At 43.6% G+C, this 23,645-nt stretch overlaps 1 protein-coding gene across 1 annotated transcript in view; it reads right to left on the bottom strand.

Moving 5' to 3' along the window:
* Positions 1-23,645, bottom strand: part of NPC1L1 (NPC1 like intracellular cholesterol transporter 1) — a 124,806-nt gene that overhangs the window by 72,610 nt on the left and 28,551 nt on the right. Inside the window, exons 3-6 of the mRNA XM_029604184.1 lie at positions 7,404-7,504; positions 5,158-5,330; positions 2,493-2,621; positions 1,500-1,682 (exon numbers count right to left, since the gene is read on the bottom strand). Of these exons, the coding sequence (XP_029460044.1) occupies positions 1,500-1,682; positions 2,493-2,621; positions 5,158-5,330; positions 7,404-7,504 (586 nt within the window). The remainder of the gene's footprint in view (positions 1-1,499; positions 1,683-2,492; positions 2,622-5,157; positions 5,331-7,403; positions 7,505-23,645) is intronic.

Below are 23,645 nucleotides of genomic sequence, written 5' to 3'. Positions count from 1 at the left end.
AAACTAGGCTAGTCAGCGGGGTTTTAAGGCTAGGGAATAATAGGGTAAAAGGGAGGCAATTTAGTTAGGGGGTTAGGGGGTTTAGAAAGTCCTCTCCTTTTGGGCCGAACTGGGAACAAACTGGGGAAACATGTAATTACGTCGACGCGTGTATCTACTAAAATTCTCCCCACTTATGCGCTCGAGTCATCATATGCCAGATGCGTGCGACAACATAAATCATGCACACATGTACGCACATATAGCCGATTTATAACACGTGGTTGCATATATGTTACATATATGCGTGCATTTTATAAAATCGCCACATCCATTTGCATGCAACGGAAAACGCGCTCACATGTGCCCCTGTGTGCAGGTCTTACATTTTACTTCCTAGAGATTAATTAAAATATTCAATTTGCCTAGAAGGAATGCCTAAACTTTTGCACACTGCTGTAAAATAGACACCCCACCCACCTCATTGGTTCAAGAACCAGTTGCTCCATTAAGCAGTCATTTATGACATCTAGTACCTTAACTTCTCTTTCATGTCCTGAGGAGACAATCATCCAATCAGTATGGGTAACTGAAATCTCCATTATTGTATTCTGATTTTCTATTTGCATTTCACAGTTTACTTTGCTGTCCTGATAGGATGGATGGTAGAATATCCCCACTGCTATACTTTTCCTGATCATACATGAGATTCCAGAGCAATCTATGACTCTATGCCAGCCTTAACATAACCCCCTACCACTAATTCTGTTTTGTCATTTCAATATAATTTGTATCCTGTATCAAAGATCCATTAGTTATCCTCTTTCCACGAGACTCTAAGATGCCTATGATGTTTACGTCTTCATTTAATGCCATGCATTCTGACTCTTTTGGCATTTGCATATAGACATCTAAATATATTTTTTTTATTCCTATTCACAACGTATTTATATTAACAATCAATTTAGGTAATTTGGAATCATTCTTATTTGTCTGCTTTTTATTTAAATTCATCTGAGCTACCTTGCCTTTTTCTACATCCTTATTACCAGGATGCTCTAATTTCCTAGTTTTAACAGCATTCATTGAAGATATCTCACTCCAAACCATGCACTCCCGAAAAACTGGGCTTTCTCCCATCTTGGTCCTGAAGAAAATTTGAATTCTTTGCAGGCTGTGATACCTTTTAGAGGACCAACAGATTAATTATCCAAAAGATGACACTGTAAAAGAGCTTTTGAGAGCACAGAGGTCCCTTCTTCAGATATCCCATCCTATCAGATATCTGAAGAAGAGATCTCTGCTCTCAGATGCTCCTATTCATTTTCATGTTTGGAAAATTCCTCTGTTTGTCAGTAGGAACCTCAGGGAATAACAAAATCTGTTCTTAATCAGAGGACAAGCGTTCAACCCATTCAATGCCTCATTTGGTTCCGAAAAAACCACAAGTCTATAATTTCACTGTTTGGTATCTTGTGCAATCTGCCTTTGGTTGCAGCTCAGAGAACCTAATGACTTACCTGGTACTCCAGCACAAATATGAAAATGTTATCTGCTCCCACTGCCAGCACCAAGAATGGGACCACCTCCACAATGATGAGCGAGGAAGGCACGCCTAGGTAGGAATAGAACCCCATGGACGAAAGCACTGATCCCAGGACCACCAAAATCCCCCCGAGTCCCAATGTGATCTTGGAGTCCACCTGGAGCAGCAAGAAGAGAAAAGTTATTCTGGTATTTAATATTGATTTATACAGTGCCAATAGTATATTCAATTGGATACAAGACAACTGACATGGTTAAAATGTACCTGCTCCAAGGAGTTTAGATCCTTGGTTTGGCTCTGGCAGGTAAAGTGGCTTTCTCAAGATGCATGGAGAATGGAATTGGGGTCTCCAGGTGTGCAGCTCTGGATTCTCCTAAATTACACTTCCAGCTCTATATTCAGGGAATTGTCATTAATATTCCCACTCCATAGAACACTGAGTCACTTAAGGTTTTACTGTGAACTTAATTAGTCTGAACCTGGACAGCTTTAATACTTTTGAAGTTGCTTTCTTACAAACATCATTCCTAACACCCAGCTCTCCAAAATCCCCTTGGAAAAAAATCACAAGGCTGAAGCTTTATCCAAGTTTTATGCTTGGAACACAGACGCTGTTCCTGGAACCTGCTTCACTGACCTGGAAGAGGCTTGAATGTGGTAAGTGTTCACAGCCTGCCGAGGGAGGAAATCTCAGCCATCACACAAAATGGATACCCTATAGGGGGGATTTATGGGGTGTATACATACTGGATTCTGAAGGGAGAAACAGTCTGTGGCCCTTTTCTGCTGCCTGTCAGCACAATGACTGGATTACAGAGGGATGAGGGTAACTAATGGAGGAACGCCTTTACATAACTGTGAATGACAGATTCATGGCAAGGCTTGCCTTCTTCGGGCAGCATTCAGTTGAGCTAGAAACTGGGCAAAAAAAAAAAATTATTCTCAGTCCTCCCATCCATGTCCTTACCAGCACATGCTTGAAGCTGGAGTACTCTCCCAGGGCCAGCGCAATATAAAGGAAGATAACAAGATAGCTGATTGTAAAGATGGGGATATCTTCCAAAGTGGTACGATTAATTTCATCTTCTAACGACCTCTGAGGAGGGAGGAAGGGCGCAAGGTTAGATTGTCCCACGACTGGCTGATCAGTGTGCAAGGGCAGTCCTCTCATTGTACCTGCCCAGGGTGACATATTCAGCAACAAAACATAATATAATACTCTACTATACTCTGTAAATAAACTGTGCAGTTTCAAGGTTTTATTTTACTTTTATTTAAATTCTAAAAATAAGGTGAAAATTAGATTCTACAGGCAATTTGAACTTTTTGGGGTCAAAGTTTTATAAAATTATCTGCACACAGAAACATTTGTTAGAGGGGTTGGTAAACAATCTTATCTTTGGCACTATATATTACAGTGTACAGAAAATCAAAATAGGATTTTAAAGGAAAATGTTTCATTTAATTTGAACTAAAAACATTTGAGATAGTTGGGGTTTAACCCTAAATTTGGTTGGAGGAGAAAACAATAAACATAATTTTTTTTTTTTGCTGGGTGATGAGTATGGTTAAGCCTTAAAACCAGATTTATTTTATTTAGAAACTTTTACATATCATTATTCTAACAGTCAATCATAAAAGTTTACAAAGACAAATAAAATTAAATTAAATGAAGACAAATAAAATAAAACTTAAAACATTCTACATCATAGCATAAGTGATAAAAACTTTAAAAATAATTATACAAAAACCCCCCACTAAAATTAGCTATAAATAAAGCATAAAACAAAACACTATACCCAAAAAATAGTTTAAAAAGGAATGAAAAAATAAGAATAAATGCCTTCAAATCATCCTAATGTAAATATTTCATCCACTTATATAAATTGTCAGCTTTGAATAATATCTTTAAATGACTTCTCAAATAACCATGTTTTTAATTGTTTTCAAAAAAACTAGAAATAGTGTTCAGCCACTCTGTTTTTTCATTGTTTAAAGACTTGTATAGCAAACATAGGACCTTAAATTCTATCCTTGCTTTAATGGGTAGCCAATGTAGTGAGCTTAATATTGGTGTTATGTGATCAAATTTGCTTGATCCTGTCAATAATCTAGCAGTTGTGTTTTGTAATAGTTGTAAAGGTCTTAAAGTACCTGTTAGGGAAGCCTAGTTCTCAGTAAAGAATTTTGGCTAAAATACTGTGCCTAGGCACGTTCATGCTGCCTGTGGACTCACAATTCCTGTTTGTCTAGGAAAAAAGCAACAGCAAATCCACAGATATAGTGAGATGAAGTCAGAACTGACAGGTACCAAGTCAAGGGAGAGGCCTCCAGCGGTTATGCTGGAATCCTCTCGTTTTGCCAGTGGATGTACCTGCATTTTATTAACACCTTTAAACTGATCTCTTCAGACATGTCACCATGGAGCAATGCACTTTTACAGATGTACTGCCTCTGCCTCACACACCAGCTTGGCTCTTCTCAAAGGGGCCTCCTGGATATACCTTCAGTGCGCCAAGCATGGTTATGCTGCACCAGGGTCTATGACTTTTCTGTGGCAGCTCCAATTTTGAGGAACACACTGTCTGAGGCCCTACATTTAGTTGACAGTCTAAAATCTTTCAAATCCTTGCTGAAAACATGGCTATTTAAGCAAGCATATGACTTGATCTGAGAATTGTCTAATCAAACTATTGGTTTATATTAGCGGTAACTGAGCTGGTGTCATTTATGTGATATGTTGGTCCATATTATTTTATGATTGTACCTGTACATTTCTTGCTTTAGGTGGTTCATAAATAAAAATAAAGATAAATGCCTGGACTCAGGGAGGCCTACGAAGAAACCCCACTACTGTCACTTACAGGCAGCTCATCCATTTTCAATAGGTGAGTATCCATAGGGCCTCGAATGGAAGAGGGAGCAGGTGAGGAAGTATAGATCTTAGCTTTTTTCTTCCTCCCCATGTATGCAAAGCCACTCGCCCCTTTGGTGTGTGCGACTTTGGCAGCATGCCGCTCTGCTGCAGATTTTAAAGAGTTGATCAGGCCCTTGATGATAACATCACTGCCGGCGACTCAGGGTGGGGAGGGGCTGCCAACCGCGGGCTTCACACAAATGACTCAGGTCTTCCAAACACAGCCCTACAGATCTCTCTGGTGCCCCTTGTCCCTGCTAGCTCATCCAAATACAATCATTATTATTAGTAAGATCATTCTCAGTACTTCCTGACTGTGAAATTTGCAATTTATGTTCCTTTCATCAAGTTGAAGATCTCACGTTTACTGACTTTTATTTTCATGTATCCTAGTGGTCTAACTCGGCATCCACAATACTTAGAATTCATGGAAGGTATTAAATGTTAGTTACGAAGCCTCTCGCCTTCCCGTACCCTCTTTCTATCTCATTCTATGGACGTTCTGTGTCTCCATTGTGAAACACATATTTCTCGTTCCAATCCTATGGGAAGAACCTGGATCTGGGCCTCTCAAAATCCCTCTTTCTAGGACTCACTTTTTCTCTCCCACAACTACTTTTTCTTTGTCCCGCCTCTTTTTTGCATCCCTCAGTTCCTTTCTGCCTCTTTTCCCCCCTCCCCTTTTGTTTCGGGTCCCCTTCCACACCCCCAGTACCTCCGACATGAAGGTGAAGGTGAAGTTGCTGGATGGATTGTGCTGGTATTCCTTCAAGACTTCAATGAATCTCTTCTCCCAGAGCAAGACGTAGTCAAAACGTGGGTTGGAGCGATTGAAGTTGTTCAGGGAGATGGTAAGGAGGAGAGCTTGAGCCTCAGAGTACTTTATATCTGCAGAAGAAAGAACAATACTGAGACCAAGAAGGAGGGAGGCTGCTTTGGTTTAGATGTTAAACTAAAGCAAGGCGCCATGTTACTTCTTGCAAGAACAGAGAAGCTAATCCCAGGGCCAAACTCTAATACAAAGGGTTGCTAGAATTTGCTAAGGAACCGGCCTGGTGGTTCAGTGGTGGATCTGGATTTGATTTACAACCTCTGAGGCTGGGAGAATCCCCATCATCACACAATGGTGACACTTAGTGGCCAGACACAAGTACCAAGTTCCAGAAGGTGCTGTCTCTTTGACCCTTGGCTAAAAACTCACTATCGGGCAGATACAGTAAAAGTCGTGGGAGAGCGGGCAAATGCCCGCTCTCCCGGCGCGTGCACAGGCCACTCTCCTGTGCGCGCGATTCTGTATTCAAATGAGGGCATGCGGCAAAAAGAGGCGCTAGGGACACTAGCGCGTCCCTAGCGCCTCTTTTTGGACAGGAGCGGCGGCTGTCAGCGGGTTTGACAGCCGATGCTCAATTTTGCCGGCATCGGTTCTCAAACCTGCTGACAGCTGCAGGTTCGGAAACCGGACGCCGGCAAAATTGAGCATCCGGTTTTCAACCCGGGAGCCGCGGGCCAATTTCTAATTTATTTTTTTTTAACTTTCGGGATCTTCGACTTAATATCGCCAATACTGCTTTTCTGTGCACTTTCCCGGTGCCCGGAGAAATTAATGCCTACCTTTGGGTAGGCGCTAATTTCTGAAAGTAAAATGTGTGGTTTGGCTGCACATTTTGCTTTCTGAATCATGCGGGAATACCTAATAGGACCATCAACATGCATTTGCATGTTGCGGGCGCTATTAGGTTTGGGGGGGGGGGTGTTGGACGCGCATTTTCGACACGCTATTACCCCTTACTGAATAAGGGGTAAAGCTAGCACGTCAAAAACACGCATCCAATCGCGGGTTAACAGTGCGCTCTGCCAGAGCGCACTGTACTGTATCGGCCTGTATGTGATGGCTAGGCAAAATTGCTAGGAGGTTATAAAATTGGAGGCAGGAGGGAAAGGGGTCAGTTCCGATTAAGCTGGAAACCTGAAGGAGCAGGAGAAAATTGCTGAGCTGGAAAAATATATAAAATAAAGGAAATAGCCAGCTGTTATGAAAACCAGACTATCCATGATAAAAATATGGGATAGTCTCCAAATTTATATTACTTTGAGATACCTTGAACTCAAAGAGGTATCTTTGTCCTTGATTTGTGTTACAAAGACTGCCGATAAAGTAATTTGGCATACGGCAGCACAAGAACCCTCAATGACCCCCAGCCATCCGCCAGCCTTCCTTACCAAGCTGAGGTTAGAGGTTGTTTTTCTCTTTCTCCTCCTTGTAAAGCTACCCTCCCTAATACTTCATGCCAAGCTTTTATCAGGGAGGCACTGTGCAGAGCTTCTCTCCTGGATTCTTATCAAGGAGGTATCATGCACACTGGCTCCCCTACTGACAACTCTCCTGGGGCAGCTCTTCTGGTGCTTGTTCAGGGAAAAGATATATCTGAAATCTATTTAGTTGTTCCCTGAAGAAACTAGAAACCTTTTCCTAATATATGACTCCACACCCTTCCGGATACCTGTCAGTGTCTACATTTTCTTGCTATATCATCAGAATGTTTTGCCCCTTCAGTCTATATATTTTAGGGTGAGGGTGGGGGAATTTGCTACAGCCTCCAGTACATCCAAAACTCTAAAATCTGAGTCTCCAGTACAGTCAATGTGGCTCCCCAGCAAAACTCTGGAGAACATCCTGCAGGCCTCAGAAAACTCTTGGAGAAAACAGGCCTCAACCCAGCTGGCTTTAGGGTTTGGTTGCACACTGAATACACAACATCGTTTTCTGTTGCTGTTAATCCGGGATATTCCATTGCCAAATGAAGAATAAGTAACCAAAAGTTTAGCTTAATTCCTGCCTTTTTTTTTTTAATTTAAATTTTGCAGCCCCTGCCCATGTTACCCTCCCCCACCACAAACTATAGGACATAAGGGCAGCATGCGAGGTTACTGTGCCTGTGGCGTTGTTAGGGGGTCTCTTACCTTCGTACCCGCCCACAGCAAGGAAGGGGAAGACGGGGGCGCCGTAGTCTGCCATACAGCTCAGCTGCAGGTCCGTGATGTCTTTGAAGGAGAGGGGAGAGCTGGAGGTGAGGGGGAAGTAAAGGAAGCAAAAAAAAAAAAAAGAAATCAGCCGTTTTCTGGAAGACCAGGAGAAGATCCCTTTTGCTGTGGAGTTTTCAGAAAGTTAGTCAATGGTTCTGATATATGCATAGAATCGGCTGTAACTTCTACTGGGTCTTGCAAAAATAAGCCTGTGAGTCTGTTTGGAATAGCACATCCTTTGTCCCCAGAGTTAATTTTCAGAAACTTCTGGAAAGGGAAAAATTCTGAACGCAAAAACTTGCAGGTAAAGCAGGGGAGAACATTTGCTCAGTTCTTAAATGTTACACTTTCTGCCAAAACCCCCGGGATGCATTTTTTGCACAAGCTTTCATGTGCAGGATTTTTTTCCCTTCCAGGAAATACTTGAAAGTAAATTCTTGAGCAAAAGATGGCTGTTTCCAAATTGTACAAAAGCAAACGGATCCCTAGGCTTTCATAACAACACCCCTCCCCCCTTTTTTTTTTTATTATCCCAAAATGAACTTTGAGCCCGAGTGTCTTATAGCAGTCACAGACTAATAAAGCAAGAGGGTAGGTTGTCTAAAAAAGCCATTTGGGCAACAATGCAGGTTAGACACCAAAGATAGTCCCAGTGTAAACTTTATTTGGATGGAGACATATATTCGTACAAATGCCCGACTCTGGCCGAGTTTCGCCCCAAATGGGGCTGCCTCAGGGGCTAGAAACAATGAATAAATACATGATATCAATAAACATAAGAATGAACATAAAAACACATTAGGACATACATAAATAAATCAAAAACATTTAAAACAAATTACAAAGTTAACAAATTTAAAAAAATGGTACCACTGTAAAAAACATATATAAAAAACACACTGATAAAAAAGTGTTAATGTAACTTAAGAGGAAAATAGTGTCAAAAAAAATATGTTTGTACCTGTGTGAAGTTAATCTCTTATTATGTTTCAGAAAGATCTCTTAGAATAAACACACCATATACTTTGAAAGTTTGGTGATCTGTAAATGAATAAAAATAAAAATGACTCTGACCAACACATATAGTGACAAAAAAACAAAAGATTAGTAAAAATTAGGATCTATTGTATATAGAATTGCTAAAAATGGCATAATTATTAAAAGTGAACATATATCAACTGTACTGTGCCCAGTGTTGTGAATATCTATACGACTGATTGCTAACAAATAGTTACTAAGGCTTCACACAGGTACAAACATTTTTTTGACACTATTTTCCTCTTAAGTTACATTAACACTTTTTTATCGGTGTGTTTTTATATATGTTTTTTATAGTGGTACCTTTTTTTAAATTTGTTAACTTTGTAATTTGTTTTAAATGTTTTTGATTTATTTATGTATGTCCTAATGTGTTTTTATGTTCATTCTTATGTTTATTGATATCATGTATTTATTCATTGTTTCTAGCCCCTGAGGCAGCCCCATTTGGGGCGATACTCGGCCAGAGTCGGGCATTTGTACGAATATATGTCTCCATCCAAACAAAGTTTACACTGGGACTATCTTATAGCAGTCACATACTGTTCAAATGAGCCCTGTTCTAGCAAACAAAAGTGTTATCTCTTCCTAACCTGGTCTTCTACCAGGGTTCGTCCACCTCCCATTATCTCCTGCACTTGTTCATGTGAGATTATATCTTTCTAGCCAATCTTCAGGATTTTCTTCATAGCAGGTATTCTTTTCATAGAAATGATGGCAGAAAAGGAACAAATGTTCCATCCAGTCTGCCCAGGAAGCTTATAGTAGCACCAGCCGAGTCATACAGGTATCATCAGGGGATGGCAACTGCCGTGCCGTACAAGTTAACCCTGTACTTAGCTTCCCAAACTGTTAAAGTCAGAGCCCTTGTTGGTTGCTGTCTGAGTCCAGTTCCCTGTTATCTCTTGCCGTTGAAGCAATGTTGGAGTTACATCACAAGTATAAGGCTTATTGGTTAAGGGTAGTAACAGCAGCATCAGCATGTTACCCCCATGCTTATTTGTTTTCCCAGATGGTAAAATTCCTGTCCTTATTGTTTGCTGTCTGAAACTAATTCCCCTTTTCCTCTTTTCCCCCTGCCATTAAAGCAGAGAGCAATAATGAATTGCATCAATAGTATGAAGGCTTGTTGGTTAAGGGTAGTAACCGCCACACCAGCAAATTACTCCCATGTACTCTTTTCCTCATTTCCATCCTTTAGGGATCCACAGTGTTTATCCCATGCCTCTTTGAAATCCTTCACCACTTTTGTCTTCACCACCTCCTCCGGAAGGACCTTCCAGGTATCCATCACCCTCTAGAGCCATGAAGAAATATTTCCTGACATTGGTTCTGAGTCATCCTCCCTGGAGTTTCATTTCGTGACCCCTTGTTCTATTGATTTCTTTCCAATGGAGAAGGTTTGTCGATTGTGCATCATTAAAACTTTTCAGGTATCTGAAAGTTTGTATCATATCTCCCATGCTCCTCCTCTCTTCCAGGGTATACATACCTCTCTTCATAAGTCATTTGATGGAGCCCCCCACCACCTCCACAAACATACCATTTTTGTCGCTCTTCCTTGGACCGTCTCCATCCTGTCTCTGTCCCTTTTGAGATACAGTCTACAGAACTGAACACATTACGCCAGGTGAGGCCTCACCAAGGACCTGTATCACCTCCTTTTTCTTACTGCTTGTTAGGATTTGTAGGTTAGTGGGCCCTTGGCCCGAGGTAAGAGATGGAACCACCCACAGGGTGGAGCCACACTGAGCCTCACCGTCAGCAGGCGAGATCTGAGCTGCTGGAGACGCAACCCAGCAGTAGCTGGAAGTAGTGGAGAGAGAGAGAGCAGACAGGGTCAGGAAGGAGCTGGTGAGAATGACCCCAGGGGGTGGAGCCACGGGGATTGTCAGTACAGGACACCCTTAAGTCTCTCTAGGAGAAGTAGAATGGCATAGGCCCACGGAGCGGGGTTCGCCGGGAAAGTCACACAGTCAAAGAAGTCCAACAGTGGTCCGCAGAGTGGGGTGCACTGATGAAAGTCTCCACAATGGAAGTAGTTCGGAAATGGTCCGCAGAGTGGGGTACACCGATGAGGGTCTCCACAATGGAAGTAGTACGCCAATGGTCCGCAGAGCGGGGTACACCAATGAAAGTCTCCACACTATAGAGGTGTCACGGCAATGGTCCGCAGAGCAGGGTACACCAAAGAGGGTCCTCACTGTAGAGGTGTCACGGCAATGGTCCGCAGAGCGGGGTACATCATGAGGGTACTCATTGTTGAAGTAGTTCTGGAAGTAGCCCCGAGGAGCAGGGAAGGCAACAGTCCAAGGCACAGAGCCCTCTGAGAATTGGATAGCCAGAGACGAGGAAAGGGCCCCGAGGAGCGGGTACCCAAGAGTGTCTCATGCCAAGGAAGCAGGAATCGGGAGGAGAATTCCGTAGCAAGAGCAGCAGATTTCAGCAATGAGGGAACTCGTTGCCAAGTCGTTGAGAGTCGGGGCCAGCCAGCTTAAGAGTCCAGGATCTGTGACGTCATCCGGGGGAAACGCCCCCGAGGTTCCCGCCATGACGTGCTGAAGACTGGCCCGGGAGTGTGCGCACGCGCTTAAGAAACTCCAAGGGTAAAATGGCGGTCGGTAGTGTTCTCGCCACCCTGGAAGGCCCAGAAGCAGAGACAGGAGACCCGGAGATGGCTAGCGGAGGCCACGAGTCTACCCAAGGAGGAGAGAGTAGTGAGACATGAGGTGAGCAACAGCGGTTGCAGCCGTCTGCGACCGATGGGCGTAACACTGCTTATTCCTCTCTCTATGCAGTCCAGCATTCTTCTGGCTTTAACTATCGCTTTGTCACATTTCTTCGCCGTCTTCAGATCGATAAACATAAATCACTTCAAGGTTCCTCTCTTCTTCCGTGCACAGCAGCCCTTCACCCCCCATCACATACATCTCTTTTGGATTACCGCACCCCAGATGCATGACTCTGCACTTCTTGGCATTGAATCCCAGCTGCCATATCTTCAACATTCAAGCTTCCTTAAATCACATCTCATTCTCTACATCTTCTGGCATGTCCACTCTGTTGCAGATCTTAGTATCATCCACAAATAGAGAAACTTTACTTTCTTTCCCTTCTGCAATGTTGCTCACAAAGATATTGAACAGGACCTGTCCCACACCGATCCTTGTGGCACTCCAATTAACACCGCTCTCTCATCAGAGTAGGTTCCATTCTTCTATCCATCAACCAGTTTGTAATCCAGGCCACTACTTTGGCATTCACTTCCAAGCTTCTCATTTTATTCACAAGCCTCCTATGTGGGACCGTATCAAAAGCTTTGCTGAAATCCAAGTAGATCATATTGAGCACTCTTCCTCGATCCAATTCTTTAGTCACCCAGTCAAAAAAATCAATCAGGTTTGTCTGACAGGACCTTCCCCTGGTGAATCCATGTTACCTCAGGTCCAGCAATCCTCTTGATTGTAGATAGTTCACTATTCTTTCCTTCAGCGGTGTCTCCATTAATTTTCCCACCACTGAGGTGATGCTAACTGGCCTGTAGTTTCCAGCCTCCTCTCTGCTACCACTCTTGTGAAGTGGGACCACCACCGCTCTTCTCCAATCACTCGGCACCACTCTCGTTTCTAGGGATCTATTGAACAGGTCATGCAGCGGACCCGCCAGCACATCTCTAAGCTCCCTCAGTATCCTGGGATGAATCTCATCCGGCATGGCTTTCTCCACTTTCAGTTTTGCTAGCTCTTTCCATATATTCTCTTCTGTAAATGGAATTTCATCTACTCTACCCCCCTCTAATGTCTTGTTAACTAGTGACGGTCCTTCTCCATGGTCTTCTTTAGTAAGCACCAAACAGAAATAATATTTCTGCCTTATCTTCGTCTCTCTCCACACATTGATCCTTTTCACCTTTCAATTTCACTACACCGCTTTGGACCTTTCTCCTTTCTCTGATGTATCTGAAAAATGTTTTGTCACCTCTCTTTACCCCTTTGGCAATCCTTATGACCTCAGCAATGGTTAAAGCAGCAGCAAGTATAGGACTATAAAGCTGAGCAGGAGACATGGATAGGCAAACTGGGTAGGTTGTATGGTCTTTATCTATTGTCTTACTTTTCTACGTTAAGTACTAGCTACATTGTTGAAAACATCCAGTTGTTTTCTTGCCTGTATTACAGCTTCTTGTGTCTTATTCCCAGGTTTCCTTTTTTATCATATACTTTATTTCTTATATTTTCTACTTTCTTGGAAAAAAGATATGCAAGTTTTATTATTACTTGATTCCCTGTTTTATCTCCTTTCCTGAGTCCACTCTCCGGTTGTTCATGCTCTATTCCTGCTTTAAATGCATCAGTTTGATGTCTGAATGGGACTCAAATGAAGATCCACCCTTCATTTGTTTGTACTGTATTCATGTTTTATGTATATGAATATGATGTTTCTTAAAATCTAGTCAGATGAATCCAGAACCAGTGGGATATGCACCTCTACCAGCAGATGGAGACGGAGCAAAGCTGACATCACAGTATATATACTCCTGCAGTGACATCAGGCTGCCAGTATTCTCCGTCTCCAGCAGATGGTAGATGTGCATCTCCCTACTGGGGTTTGCTTCAAGTTTTAGAAGGAGAAAGAAACAAGGAAATTTAATTTGCCCTGCTCTCCTGCGGAGATACCCAGTGGTGCCTCCCCCAGTTGAGAATTCCTGAGGTGATTTCCAAGGTCCCTCAGATGAGTGCCTTGATCCTGTAGCTGAAAGGCAAGCGGGTGCAGGAAGTCGAGCATGACAGTGATGGTATTTACCCTCTGCCCCCACAGCCGGATACCGTGCTTGTACTCAGCTGGGATGGGCTGAGCTCAGGTAAAGTTTTGTAAAATTGTTTGATAAGAGAAGGGGAATTGATTAGGGATTCCTCCCTTCCCTCTTTCCAGTATTTTTGCTTGGCGAGTGATCCCATGGCCATTTCGTCTCTGATGGTTTTTGGGATTGGAGGGACAGCCTCGCAGGTTGAGCAGCCCATGCGGCTAGGCCATGTTCCGAAGCTTGGCTGGTTCGCCACATGGTAGGCCACGGCAGCACCTTTGCATGCTTTTTGTGCGCTATATACTGCCCTCTTCAGTTCCGTCGGATCGTGAATTGTGTGACCTATTGTGCGCCTAATTGAGCGCCTAGTTAAGACCATAGGATCGCCTACCAAGGCACCCAAATTGTGCACACACACGCATGCACCTTTTTTAGGCTCATATCCATGAACGCAATTGTTTTTTATGTGAATTCCCTGAGCATCCTATTGGATCTCAAGTTGGGCGCTCATTTCAGCACAGTGTTGTGAGCCTTATCTGATGGCGCCTGTAGCAAAGAAACCTAAGTGCCTGGTCCTGTGTGTGGCATCTAAGCCTGACGTTCCTTCTAACTTGTGCCAGTGCTTTTGGAGGCTCAGGGCGAATTACTCTCCTCTGATTTTACTAAACCTGGTTCTTCCCAACCTAATGAAACTCTGGGTAAAGCCAGGTCAGGATGGGCACCTGATCTTGGACCTCCCTTAACTGGTTTGTCAGTGGGGGAAGGTAGCTCAGTGGCACAGCATAGGTACCTTCTGGCCTTTTCTTGGGAGGAATTTTTTCTAGAAATGCAATCCTTTCTTCAGGTGCAGTCCTCAGCCTCATCCAATCTTGCCAGGCCATAGTTGCAGGTGGTGACCTCTCACTTGCCTGATACTACAGTCAAACACCAAAGTACACCTAGATTGGCAGCAGGTCTTCCCGATAGGGCTCCGTATGGTATGGATAATGAGGCCGATCCTGACTCTCTGGAGGATGGGGAAATTCCTCCGGGACTGGAACCGTATAGGACTATGTTGCAGTTCTTTCATAGAGATGAGTTATAGCTCTGATTTCCCAGACATTAAAGATTCTGGGAGTACCTGGGGCTGGATCCATGTATGAGCCAAAGAAAAATCCCATTTTGGTTTCTTTGTGCAAAGTCTCTTTTTTTTCCCTGTTATGGAAGCCATTCACGAATTTATTGATCTTGAGTGGGGAGCTCCAGAGGCTAATTTCAAAGGGGGTAAGGTTTTGGAATGCCTGTATCTCCTGGATCCAGTGACGAGAGAGCATTTGCATTTTCCAAAAGTAGATGCGGATGCGGATGACTATCAACGTAGAGGGAGAAACGACCTTGAAGGATGTGCACGATAGAAGGATTGAGGCCATCCTTAAGCAAGTATTTGAAGCAGTAGAAATGACCTTACAGATAGCTTCTTGTTCTTCCCTGGAGGCTCACTCTTGTTTGCTTGTCTCTTAGGAGATTGATGATTCTGGAGTGAATTCCAGGGCAGTTATGGAGCCAGCAGCTGCCTTTTTGGCAGATGTGGACTGCGATTTGGTCCGCACATCAGACAGAAGAGTGGCTTCGGTGATAGCAGCCAGGCGACAGTTATGGCTGAGAAATTGGTCGGCCGATGTGATCTCCAAGGCTAACCTTACAAAATTGCCCTTTAAAGGCTAACTCTTGTTTAGGAGTGAGTTGGAGAAACTGGCCAATAAGTGGAGCGAATACCCTATTCCTTGATTGCCAGAGGATAAGAAACAGACGCCATGCTCCTATGGCATGAGAGGTTGTACTAGGGGATCCAAGCATTTTCAACCCTATAGAGGAGCGACTTTTCAGAGGCCTCGACCTTTTGGTAGGTCTTAGTCCTTTCGTCCCATACAGTCCAAACAGGGTGCGAGCTCGGGTAGCTGAACCTGCTGAGCCTCCCAATGAAGGTTTGCCAACCCTCCCCCGGGAACAGAAGATAGGGGGATAGCTCCCTCTCTCTTTTATTGGAGGTGGGTCAAAGTCACATCATACCAGTGGGTTGTGGAGGTGATACGAGAGGGATATACGCTGGAGTTTCACAGTATTCCTCAGGACATGTTCATGGTGTCTCTCTGCCACTCCCCACAGAAGAAGCAGGCAGTGGAGAGTACATTGTCAAGGCTCCTCAATCTGAGGGCTGTAGTTCCAGTGCCCACGTCTCAAGAAAATATGGGTCGATGTTCCATTTATTTCATTGTGCCCAAGAAGGAAGGCTCTTTTCATCCCATCCTGGACCTCAAAGTGGTCAACCGTCATTTGCGGGTGGCTCATTTGCGCATGGAAACATTGCGCTCAGTGATAATGGCCATGCAGTCAGGGGAATTTCCAACATCCATGGATCTGTCCGAAGCATACGTGCACATTTCCATCCAACTAGAGCACCAATGTTTTCTATGATTTGTGATTTTCGGACACCATTATCCTTTTTGGGCGCTGCCTTTTGGTTTGGCTACCACACCCAGAACTTTTTCCAAGATTATGGTGATGAGTGGCAGAGTTGAGAAAGGATAGGATCCTGGTACACCTGATTCAGACCAAGTCTCTGGAAGAGAATCACCTGATGACCCGCATGGTCATTTCCCTCTTGCAGGAGCTTGGTTGGGGGGTGAACCTGACCAGGAGCAGTCTTCAGCCATCTTAGTCGCTAGAGTATCTTTGTGTTCAGTTCGACATGAAACAGGGCAGGGTTTTCCTGCTGGAAACGTGTATTTAGAAGTTGATGGCACAGGTGCTTCTGAACACTATAAGCCCAAAGGTGTGGTTCTATTTGCAGGTACTTGTTTTGATGGCGGCAGCCCTCGAGGTAGTGCGTGGGCAAGGGCACATATATGTCTTCAGCGCTCCTGGCTGTCTTGTTGGAGCCCACAGTCTCAGGACTATTCGATTTGGCTCCACCTGCTGATGAAGGTCTGCTCTCAAATCACTGGACTGGTTAGTACTCATAACGGATGCGATCCTCCAGGGTTGGGGAGCTTACGGTCAGGAACTGGCAGCACAAGTGTGTTGGAGTACAGAAGAGTCTCTCTAGTACATCAATTGGCTGGAAGCCTGGGTGGCCCGGTTGACATGCAGTTAACAGCAAGTTGCAGGGTCAAGCGGTCCAGATAATGTCGGACAATACAATTGGCAGGGAGAAACCAAGAGCAAGCAAGTGTCACAGGAGATAGACCAACTTATGGAATGGGCAGAATTGTATCTTCAGGAGATCTTGGCCTTGCACATTGCAGGAAATGAAAACATGAGAGCAGCCTTTATCAGCAGGGAAAGTCTGGACCCAGGAGAATGGGTAGTGTCAGACGAGGCATTTCAGCTAATAGTGAATTGCTGGGCCTCCCATTTCTAGACCTGCTAGCAACTTCTCACAATGCAGAGGTTCCTCGATTCTTCAGCTGCAGGAGAGATCCGAAGTCCTTGGGTATCGATGCACTTGTGCAGGCATGGCCAGATGACAAGCTGCGGTATGCCTTTCCCCCGTGGCCCATGTTGGACAGAATGATTCGGAGGGTAAAGGGTCACAGAAGGATGGTGCTTCTGATAGCAGCAGATTGTCCCAGGAGACCATGGTATGCAAATCTGCGAAGGCTCCTGGTGGACTCCCGCCTCTGGCTTCCAGTGCACAGGAATCTGTTGCAGCAGGGACCTGTTCTTCATGAAGATCCGACTCAATTTTGTCTTATGGTATGGCCCTTGAGATGGCTCGTTTGCTGAAGCGGGGATATTCTACTGCTGTGATTGCAACCTTGCTATGAGTGAGAAAGTTCTCCACTTTCTTAGCCTATGTGCAGGTTTGGCGAGTGTTTGAGGCTTGGTGTGAAGATTGAGATGTTCTTCCTCCTTCAGTTAAGATCCTGTTCATTTTGGAATTTTTTGCAGGATGGACTAAATAAAGGGTTGGCTGTTAATTCCTTAAAGGTGCAAGTAGCGGCTCTTGCCTATTTCAGAGGTCAGGTGAATGTGGTCCCTTGTCAGCTCATCCAGATGTGGCCCATTTCTTGAAAGGATTGAAACATCTTCGTCCTCCCTTGTGGTTACTGGTGCCCTTGTGGAGTTCTTAATCTGATTTTGGATTTCGTAGTGGATCCTACGATTAGACCTGTGTATAACCTTTCCTTGCGGTTACTGACCTTGAAAATGGTGTTTCTTGTGGTGATTTGTTCTGTGCATAGAATTTCCGAGCTGCAGGCCTTGTCTTGCTGGGAGCCATTCCTCTGAGTGTCTCCAGGGACGATACAGCTGCATACTGTTCCTTCCTTTTTTCCAAAAGTAGTCTCGGATTTTCACTTGAATCAGTCCATTTCCCTGGTGTCTCTGGATAGGGAAAGAGATGCGGAGGAATATCACCTGTTGTGACCCTTAGATATCAAGAGACATATCGTAAGGTATCTGGAGGTTTCTAAACCTTTCCGGAAGACAGATTGCCTGTTTGACCTCCACAGTGATAGTAAACAGGGCAAGACAGCTTTGTGGGCTACAATAGGTCACTGGATTAAGGAGGTGGTCACAGCTGCGTATGTGAATGCTGAACGGCTGTTGCCTAGTCAGGTTAGTGCTCAGGCAGTGTCATGGGCGTAAGTTAGATTGTCTCCTGTCAACATTTGCCAAACTGTGATGTAGTCCTCCTTACACATCTTGTCCAGGTATTATCATCTGGATGTGCAGGCCTGAGAGGACGCAGCCTTTGCATGTACGGTTTTGACTGGACCATGGGCAGCTTCCTGCCCTATTCAGGAGTAGCTTGGGTACATCCCACTGGTTCTGAATTCATTTAACTAGACACTATGAAATGAGAAATTACTACTTACCTGAAAATTTACTTTTCTTTAGTAAAGTCAGATGAATCCAGCATCCCATCCTTGGCTGCCGAATGATTGTGATATGGTCCTTCTGCGTGGCTATGTGTCCCATAGTTTACTGGAAAGTGTTAGTCCAGGCCCTAGACTAGTGCTGAGGCATTCTTTGTCTAAGCTCAGTGTTTCCTGTTAGCTGAGTGTTGCAGTGGTTATCTGTTATTAATCAAGTTTTTGCTAGTCTGTCCACAGTTGACTATTGAAGAGAATACTGGCAGGCTGATGCCACTGCAGGATGTCAGTTTTGCTCCATCACCATCTGCTGGTAGAGATGCATAACCCACTGGTTCTGGATTTATCTGACTATATTAAGGAAAAGGAAATTAACAGGTAAGTAGTAATTTCTCATTTGCATAGGGCTCTGAGGATAAGCACTGCCTGATTTATCTAAATTCATAATGCTGGCAGTGACTGAGGAGGGATTTTCGAACCCTTTAAATACTAATATCTCATTAATTAAGAAGTAATCAAATTGAAAAGGAGAAAATGTAATAATTTAATTGCCAAATTAATTATCAAATCTTTTTTCTTAGGACTGCTGCTTTGTAAAGAGGTTCTTCTAGCAAACAGGGGAGAGACAACTGCCAGTAGCATATCAACGTTTTAAATTCTAAAACTATGGAATAAAAATCTTTTATTCATGTTTAAACCTTAATATCCCTGGAACTCTTTGTCTCACCAGTAAATGCCTGTATGTATGTCTCTAGAAAGCTTGTATTTAGGTTTCCAACAATATGTGTTTGTGAGATAAACAGGTCCAGAGAGATTATTCCTTAAATATGTTACTGAGACCTATTTTGCTTGAGATGAGCCTACACCCACAATGAAAGGAGCCGATAATGCCTCCATACAGGACATATGGAGTATTGTGTCCAATTCTGGAAGCCACCCCTCGGAAAGGATATAGAAAACTGGAAGTGGTCTAGAAAGGAGTTACCAAAATGGTGCCAGGTCCACACCGAAGGTCTTATGGATGAGACTTAAAGATGTAAATATATACGCCCAAGAAGAGAGAAGAGATGTGGAAGATATGAAAGAGACATTCAAATTCCTCAAAGGTTACTCCTGGGGGAATTCTGTGCAATGCAGATTTTGTGCAGAATTGTGGAAGATATGAAAGAGACATTCAAATTCCTTAAAGGTTACTCCTGGGGGAATTCTGTGCAATGCAGATTTTGTGCAGAATTGTGGAAGATATGAAAGAGACATTCAAATTCCTCACAGGTTACTCCTGGGGGAATTCTGTGCAATGCAGATTTTGTGCAGAATTGTGGAAGATATGAAAGAGACATTCAAATTCCTCAAAGGCTACTCCTGGGGGAATTATGTGCAATGCAGAAATTATGCAGAATTGTGGAAGATATGAAAGAGACATTCAAATTCCTTAAAGGTTACTCCTGGGGGAATTCTGTGCAATGCAGAAATTGTGCAGAATTGTGGAAGGTATGAAAGAGACATTCAAATTCCTCAAAGGTTACTCCTGGGGGAATTCTGTGCAATGCAGATTTTGTGCAGAATTGTGGAAGATATGAAAGAGACATTCAAATTCCTCAAAGGTTACTCCTGGGGGAATTCTGTGCAATGCAGATTTTGTGCAGAATTGTGGAAGGTATGAAAGAGACATTCAAATTCCTCAAAGGTTACTCCTGGGGGAATTCTGTGCAATGCAGATTTTGTGCAGAATTGTGGAAGGTATGAAAGAGACATTCAAATTCCTCACAGGTTACTCCTGGGGGAATTATGTGCAATGCAGATTTTGTGCAGATTTGTGGAAGGTATGAAAGAGACATTCAAATTCCTCACAGGTTACTCCTGGGGGAATTATGTGCAATGCAGATTTTGCAATAACAAAAACAGGGACCAGCTAGTGTCCAATGTGTTCCCTCAAAATTAGCTAGCTGTAAACAATACCACAAATCGTATCTGGTAAAAATACTGTTAAAAACCAACTTTTATTTAAACAAAATGTCTGTTTGAGAGATTTTTATTTGGATTTAATGTTGTATATATTTTTAGTATTTTTTATATTTTTAAAGAGACTCTTTAAAAATATGGATGGAGAATTGAGCTTGGGAGGAGGGGATGAGAGAGTTAAGCCAGGGGGAAAGAATGAACTGGGGGTCACAGCAAGCCAGGGGGGAAAGTGTGACTTGGATGTGCACAAGGGAAGGATGGGGAGAGAAGAAAGCAAGCTGGTGAGGTGGGGTGGGGGGGAGTAGAAGGGTTGGGCCTAATGATACACTGTTTATAATACTCCTCAGGGAATTCTGTGCCAAAAATGTAAAAATTCTTCATCTATGAGAAATAACTTTTTTAAATTGCATTTTAAATGATTACTCAAAGATAGTTGTTAAATTGTATTTTGACAAATAAAGTATGTAGAGTATTTGCAAATATGGTATGTGGTATGTGCACGCGCAGTGCCGTGTTAAGCCAGTCAGCTTTATCATCGTGGATTAGTTTATGGATTATACAAAGTGCTTTATATTGTATTCTTTGTTCAATTGGAAGCCAGTGGAGTTCAGCAAGTGTTCCTGTAATATGGTCATTCTTTTTTTTGCCTGTCAAAACTCTGGCAGCGGAATTTTGCAATATTTGCAGAGGCCGAATTGTAGATTGAGGTAGTCCTAACAGCAGGGAGTTACAATAATCTGTGCTAGCGAATATCATTGCTTGTAGAACTGTGCGAAAATTGTTAATCGTTAATAGAGGTTTTAGTCTTCTCAGGATCATTAGTTTTGCATAACCTTTTATTTTCTGTGAGATGTGTTGTAAGTGGGGAGAATCCCCGCTTCCTCAGTTGCTGGAGGATAAGAAGCAGTTGTAGTGCCCCTTTGGTATGAGGGGTTCCAAGCAGATTCATCCTTACAGAAGGTCGACCTTTCAGAGGGCTCAGCCTTTCGGCAGGTCTTAGTCCTTTCGTCCCAGAGAGCCCAAGCAAGGCGCAAGCTCTGGTAGCCAGGGCCGGAGGAACCACTAGGCGAGCTAGGCCTGTGCCTAGGGTGCCGAGACTTAGGGGGTGCGTTGGCAGGCAGCAGAATTTGAAAGGGCAAAAAGTGCCCTTTCAAAATTCTGCCAACCCCCGACTCGCCCTGCCTTCCCCCCAGTGCCACCCTCCCGACGCCCCCCCGGTGGTCCAGCAGAGGGCCCGGGAGCGATCTGCCGCTCCCGGGGCCTCGGCTGCCACTAAGCAAAATGGCACCGGCGACCTTTAGCCCCTACCATGTCACAGGGGCCAACCAATGGCACCGGTAGCCCCTGTCACATGGTAGGGGCTGAAGGCCACCGGCGCCATTTTGGTTAGTGACAGCCGAGGCCCCGGGAGCGGCAGATCGCTCCCAGGCCCTCCGCTGGACCACCAGGGGGGCGTTGGGAGGGTGGCACTGGGGGGGGGGGCAGGGCGAGTCGGGGGCTGGCTGCCTGCCGTGGTGCCCCCTAAGTCTCAGCGCCTGGTTTCCGGTTGCGCCGATCTTCCTTTCTGAGGCCATGTGATCAGCTAGGCCGGCTGCGCCGATCTTCTTTCTGTGTGTGTGTATGTAGTGTGTATGTGAGAAAGGAATGGTGCTTCTGTGTGTGTGTATGTGGTATGTATGTGAGAAAGGAATCTGCCAGTTTAAAAAAGTGAAATTTGATAATACATATACCTCAACTTTTGTGCTGGTAGCACAACATTTGAAAAGTTGGATGAAAGTTGAAATTACTGAATTTTGAGCATTCCTCTGCTGGAAAATAAAATTTAACAATGTGGGTAGAGACAAATACTAAAGCAAAAAAAAAAAATTAAGTATTCAAAATGTTCATCTCAGCAAAATCACAAATTTAAGATACTGATGCCAGGTGGGGCTTGGTTTGTTTTTTTTTTTAAGCATAATTTAAGCATGAAGACTAGAATAGTTCCAATCTGAAACGGTTTTGCTTTTTTTTTTTTTTTAAGCCTTTAGAAAATATATATTTTTAAATTACTAAGACTGGAATCTTCCCATTTAAAAGGGAAGCTGATTAAGGATGTCTTTCTGTTCCATATCTCCCACATGAATAATCATACAACTGATAGTTTGAAGAAAGACACTTGCTTTATTGCCTGAAAGCGTAAAACAAGAGAAGCTGTACGGTGTGGGTGGCTGTCCCTTGGGAGGACAGAACCTGAAGGAAGGGTGTCATTTCGCCTTCTGATAGGAATGTGGTTTTCTTATTTAACAGTTGGGAGCATCACTTTCACTTTTAGTAAAAGTGAAAAATGCTGCAAGTCTGAAAGCAAGGTGCTTCTGTGAGAGTGTAATGTGTATGTGAGACAGGGAGGATGCTTCATGTATGTGAGACAGGGAGGGTGCTTCTGTATGTGTATGGTGTATATGTGAGTCAGGGAGGGTGCTTGGGTGTGTCAATGTGTGTGTGCAAGAGAGATGGAGCATGTTTTTGGCTGGCTTGTGGCTGTGAGAGAGGGCATGTGTGTGATTGAACTTGTTTATAAGTGAGATAGAACATGTGTGTGATTGAGAGCTTGTGTGTAAGTGAAATAGAGAGAGCATGTATGTGATTGAAATCCTGTGTGTAAGTAAGAGAGAGCGAGAGCATTGTGTGATTGAGAGAGACTGGCCAGAGAGGTGACATGTGTATGTGTGAGAGAGACTGATCAGGGAGATGACTGGTATGTGTGTGTGTGTGAGAGAGAGAGAGACTGGTTGGGGAGATGATTGGTGTGTGAGAGACAGAAACTGGTCCTGAGGGTGTGACTGGTGTGTGTGTGTGAGAGAGAGAAGAGACTGGTTGTGGTCCCTAAGGAAGAGGACCGTGAGGACAGCTTCAGCAGCTACTGCTGTTTCTGTTGTGGCCTGCAAGGGAAAGGAGTAGGAGAACTGCTGGAGAGGGTAAGTAAAGGTGGTTTTTTAAGTTCATTTTTCTTGATTGATTACCATTTTAATTATTGGGTAGTATGTGATTTGTTTCACGAGGAATGGTGAAATTTTTGTTTTTCCATTGTTACACTGTATAGAGTCTGGCGTGATGTGTTTTACAGTTCAGTTTTTGTCTGCACATTTCTATTTATACTTTATGTGGCTTTATTCTGTATTTGATGAGGGTTTGTGTTCTGCATGCAAAGACTGAGATGAAGCATTCTTTTAGCATGTGGTTTCTCTGTAGGGATCTGTATTAGCTTGGCCTGTTCTGTTTTCCTGATAGGGGTATTGATATTTTAGATTCTGGTGTAATATTTGTGGTATTCTTTTTTCATAGATGGGGTTGTTATTCTTTGAGTGTAGGCAAGTACTACTGTGTTGATACTGGAGGACCATGCTGAAATATATCACAATAGGTATGATTCCATATGAATTCCAAGATGGAAAGTTTTCTTGTTGGCATCACAACAGTGCATGAAATTATCACAACAACGTGTATATTAATTTTACCTCAGAATGTCATTTTTCATGTAAA

The sequence above is a fragment of the Rhinatrema bivittatum genome, chromosome 5 (genome assembly GCF_901001135.1).
Source record: "Rhinatrema bivittatum chromosome 5, aRhiBiv1.1, whole genome shotgun sequence".
Taxonomy (NCBI): Eukaryota; Metazoa; Chordata; class Amphibia; order Gymnophiona; family Rhinatrematidae; genus Rhinatrema; species Rhinatrema bivittatum.
The sequence above is the reverse complement of the archived record's forward strand: the minus strand, read 5'-3'. Positions and strand labels throughout refer to the sequence as shown.